Source organism: Mus pahari, chromosome 7 (genome assembly GCF_900095145.1).
Source record: "Mus pahari chromosome 7, PAHARI_EIJ_v1.1, whole genome shotgun sequence".
In the NCBI taxonomy this organism is placed as follows: Eukaryota; Metazoa; Chordata; class Mammalia; order Rodentia; family Muridae; genus Mus; species Mus pahari.
The window spans coordinates 55,820,649-55,827,585 of NC_034596.1; the positions used below are offsets into that span (position 1 = coordinate 55,820,649).

At 42.5% G+C, this 6,937-nt stretch overlaps 1 protein-coding gene across 16 annotated transcripts in view; it reads left to right on the plus strand.

Moving 5' to 3' along the window:
- Mia2 (MIA SH3 domain ER export factor 2) overlaps nucleotides 1-5,044 on the plus strand; it is a 91,100-nt gene extending 86,056 nt beyond the window's left edge. For 10 of the 16 annotated variants that reach the window (XM_029540566.1, XM_029540567.1, XM_029540568.1 and 7 more), the window contains 3 exons: nucleotides 1,144-1,202; nucleotides 3,372-3,606; nucleotides 4,507-5,044. In XM_029540566.1, coding sequence (XP_029396426.1) covers nucleotides 1,144-1,202; nucleotides 3,372-3,606; nucleotides 4,507-4,670 — 458 coding nt within the window. In that variant the 3' untranslated portion in view covers nucleotides 4,671-5,044. The remainder of the gene's footprint in view (nucleotides 1-1,143; nucleotides 1,203-3,371; nucleotides 3,607-4,506) is intronic. The other 6 variants (XM_029540564.1, XM_029540565.1, XM_029540571.1 and 3 more) reach the window with 1 other exon arrangement.
- The last annotated feature ends 1,893 nt before the right edge of the window (nucleotides 5,045-6,937 follow it).

Below are 6,937 nucleotides of genomic sequence, written 5' to 3' on the forward strand. Positions count from 1 at the left end.
CAGATGGTTGTGAGCCACCATGTGGTTGCTGGGAATTGAACTCAGGACCTCTGGAAGAGCAGTCAGTGCTCTTAACCACTGAGCCATCTCTCCAGCCCTCTTATTGTTCTTTTTTAAAAAAGATTTTACTTATTTTGATGTTATATGTGAGAATGTTTTGCCTGCATTTATTTCTGTGCATCACATGTATGCCTGAATCCCGTGGAGGCCAGAACAAGCCATCAGATCCCCGGAACTGGAATTACAGTTGGTTGAGTGCTGCTCTATGGATGCTGGAAATTGAACCCAGGTCCTGTGGAAGAGCAGCTGAGCCATCTTCCCAGTCCTTCCTTGTATCACATTACAGGCATGTCATATAAATGAATAAGTAAAAAAAATAAAATTAAACAAAAAGTAAATAACAAGCGGAAAATAAGGTGTTGAGGTTAGTTTGGGTTCCATGGTAAGGGTTTATTGTATCTCTCTGTGATATAAACCTGTCTCTGTTCCACAGTTGAGTCTAATTGTTTTCAGTCCATTTACACATACCCTGTTTTATAGTCAAGTATATTAGGCGGCCAGATGATAGTGGGTGTATAAAAGACTACCAGAAAAATAATTTGTGTTCATATTCTTAATCAGTTCTCATTTAATCATTTGATATTCAGTAGATTGGATCTGTTTGTTGAGACCTCTACTACCACTGAAGCACCCACTGATGGTAGGAAGTGTGTGTATCTACAGTAGCACAAGCACACAACATCAAGAAGAACAAAAATTCAGAAATTAAGTTTTCATTGTGCATTCACTGGGTACCGTAAGGGAAGGGTACTTTTACACCAAAACTATATATCATATAATGAGGGAAGGAGGGCAAATAGCAAGGACAGGAAGTGGGGTGCTGTCCCCTGAGGAGTCCCTTAGGAGGCCGTTGGAGTATGATTGCTTAGGAGCTAGCTGGAAAGGTCATCCTGGCACTGCAAAGAATGCAATTCCATTGCAATGTCCACAGGCCTCAGGCTGCTCTTGGGACCCTAATATGGAATACTCATGTCAAGTTGTTCTGCGCCAGCAAGGGCGCACTGTCATCTGGTTCTGTAATAGTCCAGGAATGGAAGAAAGAACTCAGTAATTTTTTTCCTGTTTTAATTTTTTTCCCCCTAGATGGGCCAGTACCCTCAGAAGCGGAGTCCAGTAGAAACGATACCAAAGATAATCTTGGTGTAAGTGGTGAAAATTGAACTCTACCCATGTGTCATAACCAGCTTCTTGGTTTTGCTAGAATAAGGCTGGAACTAGTCTACCTTGTGATATCAATATATTATTAAAACATACTTCTACTTACGATTAACACTGTTTCCTTTCTGGCTGTGGTTTTACCTATGGTAAAATATTTCAAATCACAAGCCATGTAATCCTGACGTTTTGACAGGCTGAGGCAGGAGGATCATGAGGTCAAGGTCAGTGTGGGCTACATAAGGAAATGTTGTTTCAAAAAGCCAGATAATGGGCTGGAGAAATGGCTTACAGGTTAAGAGCACTGGCTGCTCTCCTAGAGGGCCTGAGTTTGATTCCTAGCAACTGCACGGTATCTTACAACCATCCTTAACTGAAGTCCCAGGGGACCTGGGACTTATCCTCCAAGAATTGTACATGGCTGTGCATGATGTGCTGACATACATGAAGGCAAAATACCTATATACATATGGTAAATGAAACATTTAAAAAATAAAAAGAAACCTGACAGCTTCCCTGTTTTAAAAAAAAACAACAGGGCTTTCAGATGGGTTTTAAGCCAACTTACTAGCTAAACACACTTTTAGAATTTCTTCCTTGAAATCTTATTTGAATCTTAAAGTATATTTTAGTTTTAAAATATAACATCGATTTTGGTCATTTTGGAAATATCAGTATCTTTTTTCCCATTAGTTTATTCACTTTATATCCTGATCACAACCCCCCTCTCTTCCCAGTTCCTTCCCCCCCCCCACCCCCCCCCCCCCCCATCTCTGAGAAAGTGGAGGTCCCCACTGGGTACCAACCCACTCTGGTACCTTACGTCACTACAGGACTAAGTACATCCTCTCTCATTGAGGCCAGACAAGACAGTTCAGTTAGGGGACAGGATCCACAGGCAGGCAAGAGAGTCAGGGTAAGCCTTTGGGGGGACCCACATGAGGACCAAGCTGCATATCTGCATGTGTGAGGAGGCCCAAGGCCAACCCTTGTATGCTCTTTGGTTGGTGGTTCAGTCTCTGGGAGCCCCCAAGAGTCTAGGTTAGTTGACTCTGTTGTCTTCTTGTGGAGTCTCTATCCCATCTAGGTCCCTCAATCCTCCCCCAACTCTTCCATGAGACTTCCCAAGCTCTGTCTCGTGTTTGGCTGAGAGACTCTGCATCTATTTTGGTCACTGCTGAGTGGAGCCTCTCAGAGGACAGTTGTGCTAGGTTCCTGTCTGCAAGCACACCAGGACACCGTTAATAATGTCAGAGATGGGTGCTTGCCCATGGGATGGGTCTCAGGTTGGCTCATTGGTAAGCCATTCCCTCAGTCTCTTTTCCATGTTTATCCGTGCACTTCTTGTAGGCAGGACACATTTTGTGTCAGGTTTTATGGGTGGGTTGGTTTCCTTATCCCTCCACTGGGGTTCCTGCTTGACTACAGGAGGTGGCCACTTCAGGCACCATATCCCCCACTGCTCATAGTCACCCTCATAGACTCCCTAGAGCCTCCTTTATCCCAGGTCTCTGGTGGATCCTAGAGATGCACCCTGCACCCCCAATTTCTGTTCACTTGGCTGGTTCTCCCTACACCTGATCCCCTCTTTGTTTCCCTCCTCATCTCCAAAATACCAGTATCTTAACATTTTCTTCGTACATGTGTGTTTGACAACAGTGTTTTTATCGTTTTTTTTTAAGATTTATTTATTTTATGTATATGTGTACACTGTCGCTGTCTTCAGACACACCAAAAGAGGGCATCAGATCCCATTACAGATGGTTGTGAGCCACCATGTGGTTGCTGGGAATTGAACTCAGGACCTCTGGAAGAGCCATCAGTGCTCTTAACCACTGAACCATTTCTCCAGCCTGTGTTTTTATCTTTTTAAATGTTCATTTTGATATGCTTGAACTGTACTTGAGTTTTAGTTGAGCTAGGTAGACTATTAACTACCATGCTTAAAGTTTTCTGTTGAGTTAATAAAAATGTATGTTAACATGCAACCCATATGCCGATATGGAAAACTGAGTCTGTCGTGCAGCCTTCTAGAGTGCCATGGCCCACGTTCAGCATCGGCACCTAAAGGCTTTCTTCGATGCCTACTGTTCCCAGGAAAGGGGCTGGGAATTGAGCCGCCACTGTGCTGACTGCTGCTTGTCAATCTGTTACAGAACTCCAATGTGCCTGACTCTCCTGTCCCTGCTGAATGCGAAGCAGCTGGCCGTGGCTTCCTCCCTTCACCCTTTCCTCCAGTCAGAGACCCATTGTTTCCAGTGGATCCAAGGAGCCAGTTCATGAGGAGGGGTCCCTCTTTCCCCCCACCTCCCCCAGGAAACATCTATGTGGCTCCTCGAGATTATCTCCCACCGAGGGACTTCCCTGGCCCACCTCTTCCTCCGTTCCCAGGTAGGGTTTTTTAATAGTCCGTGCATATGACAGTTTATCTGTGCTTTACTTCTGGTTTGGTCCCTGTTGCTGTGATACACACTATCCAGGACCACCTCAGGGGAAGGAAGCTCACAGGTTATAGTCCAGCATCAAGGGAGCCAGGGCTCCATCCACCTTAGCTAAGTTTTAATTTTAACTGTATTGTCAGAAAACCACTAAATTTACAAGCATGTGTAAATTATGTGTAATTCATTTGATAGAAATGTATTGTGGCGATTAGTTAAATTATTACTTATATTTTAGTTTTAAGATTACTGACTAAAATGTTGTAAAGTCTTTTTCATAAATAGTTCCTAATGACCATATTTATTTAAAATCTATGATCATGTCTAGTTATTTGTCGAACTTACTGAAATTCCCTAATACCCTTTCGTTTTAAAATAAAAGTAATGTATTGCTTTTACAGCATACTTTACCTTTGGAACCCAAGTTTCTACACAGTAAATCCTGAGTACTTAGACAAGAACCAGCTTAGTCGTCTACGAGGTTGCTCTCTGATCCCATCACTAGTTTTAAAGTTCAAGGTCAAGGTGAATCAAAATGAACTTTGGGAAGTTTTAAGGTGGTCCTTAGTATTATAGGAAATATTTTTAGTAGACTATCAAGGGTTTAAAGTCTTGAGCGTATCAAAATCTTGTGTAGCTGCTAAGATAGGACAAACATACCTGAATTTAATAATATTCTTATTAATCCTATGTTTGTGAAGAAGTACATTTTTCAGTGACAAAATTAATTCTTGAGATCAAGTACTGTGGTGTGAGTGTTTGAATATCATAGTAGCTCCTGGAGCTGCTAGTTTAACAAGTGCGCAGTACTCAGTTTAAACTTGCAATGTCTTTTGCTAATCTCTTTGAACAGGGAGAACTGTGTACGCACCAAGGGGCTTTCCACCTTACCTTCCCCCAAGAGCTGGGTTCTTCCCCCCGCCCCCACATCCTGAAAGTAGAAGTGAGCTCCCCCCAGACTTGATTCCACCTTCAAAAGAGCCTGCAGCTGACCCTCCAGAAACACACGAGGTCTGACAGCGTTCGGTCTCACCGGCAGTCGATTCCTTCTCATTTTCAGTTTAAGTAACTGCTGTTACTTATGTGATTATATTTTTGCTCAAATTGAAGCTTAATGGAATTATAATTCTCAGGATAGTATTTTGTAAATAAAGATGATTTAAATATGAATCTTATGAGTAAATTATTTCCATTTTATTTTATTCTAGATAGTATATTTTACTTTGATTACCTCATCTATAATTATGGTAGTTTTATATATGTAATCTTATAGTTGGGGATATCCCAAATTCAAAAGGCTGTGTCTTTATACCAGGAATGTGTTCACCATGGTTGTAGTCAATGTAAAAGTAACTTTATGTTTAATCAAATAAAATTTTAATTGATTTAAAGTCTTGTTTGGTATTAATAATAATAAAACTAGCCAGTTTCCTGTAACATGGTTCCATGTTAGTCTTTGTACCTGTACCAGTAGTTCAGTGGTTCAGAAGGAAGGCATTTGGGGTTGGAGAGAGTGCGGCTCAGTAGTTAGGACACTGGCTGCTCTTCCAGAGGACTTGGGTTTGGTTCACAGGTTGGGCAGTTCACAACCCTCTGTAACTCCAGTTCCAGGGGATTCGGTGGCCTCTTCTGACCTCCACAGGCACCAGGTATGCATGTGGTGTACAGTGTGCATATAGAGAAAACGCCTGTGCACATTATGTTTAAATAAGTAAATTGTTTTATGGTTTTTCTGATTTGATTATCTTACAAAATATGTACCCTAATTCTTTTATTTATTTATTTATTATATGTAAGTATACTGTAGCTGCCTTCAGACACTCCAGAAGAGGGCATCAGATCTTGTTACAGATGGTTATGAGCCACCATGTGGTTGCTGGGATTTGAACTCCGGACCTTCGGAAGAGCGATCGGGTGCTCTTACCCACTGAGCCATCTCACCAGCCCCGTACCCTAGTTCTTGTAGTTAGATACGAATGACCCAAAACAAATTAACACACTTTAAAAACTTAAATACGGATACTTTTAAAAAATGCCCAGATACTATCTAATGTTGAATTTCATTTTTTTTTTTAAACTTAGTCCAATGAGTAGTTTTCTTTTTTATTAGTTTAAAAACAAGCTGGGCAGTGGTGGCACATGCCTTTAATCCCAGCACTTGGGAGGCAGAGGCAGGTGGATTTCTGAGTTTGAGGCCAGCCAGGTCTACAGAGTGAGTTCCAGGACAGCCAGGGCTACACAGAGAAACCCTGTCTCGAAAAAAACAAAACAAAACAAAACAAACAAACAAAAAACAAAAAACAAAAAAAACCAAAAAAAAAACCAAAAAAACCAATGTGTGTGGAGGGCGGTATACAGGCATCCACTCTGATGCAGGGGTGGATGATGGCCATGGGCGGTGTTCAGACATCCACTCTCATGTAGGGATGGATGGTGGTCAGAGGACCACTGGAAGGTTAATCTCTCTGCTGTAGGCTCTGGAGAGGCTTGGGTTGTCAGGCTCACACAGCAAGCCCCCCAGCCCCCACCATGCGGGCCCCACTGACTGGCTTTCTTATATGATTTGTCTTTCATTTTAACTATTTCATTAGTGAGTTTGAGACAGGGTTTCTGGGTAGCACTGACTGCCGTGGAACTTTGCCTGTAGACCAGGCTGGCCTTGAGCTCAGAGACAGTGCCTACTTCTTGTCCTCGAGTGCTCCGGATAAAGTCATCCTGGGAATAGAGGCATGGGCCACCAGGCCTGGCTCTCATTGTATCTTAACTTGTAGGGTGGTGACAGCTTTCTGAGGCAGTGTTGAGAGAATTGCCACAGTGTAACTAGTGTTGAGGCAGTGTGTCTGCACTTTGAGCTGGGGTTCTCCAGAGGCTCTGTGTTTGAGTTCTTAGTCTCTGAAGGCCAGGGAAAGGAGAGAGTGGGCCCTAACAGATTTCACAAGGGATGTACTCAGCTGCCGTTCTCACTTGCTTAGTTGGGTTTCCCCTTCAGAGTCAAAGGTCAGCACTTTAAACATTCTCCAGCAAAGCAGTGTGATCATGATTGGAACATTTCCCATGTGTTATTGGAAGCATTAATGTTGTGAGGTATTTCTGCTGTCTGGACCGGAGAGAAAGGCTTTGCATGGACTGTCCTGTATTCCCTGTTCTTCTGATCCTAGAGTTTTAGAACACATACTTTTCCCTCTTGATTCTCAGTTTATTACTTGATTGAGCATACTTACCAGGTTGTGTGTTATTTCTGTGGAGTAAGAATGTACGGTTTTGAATTTTATAACATACACCCC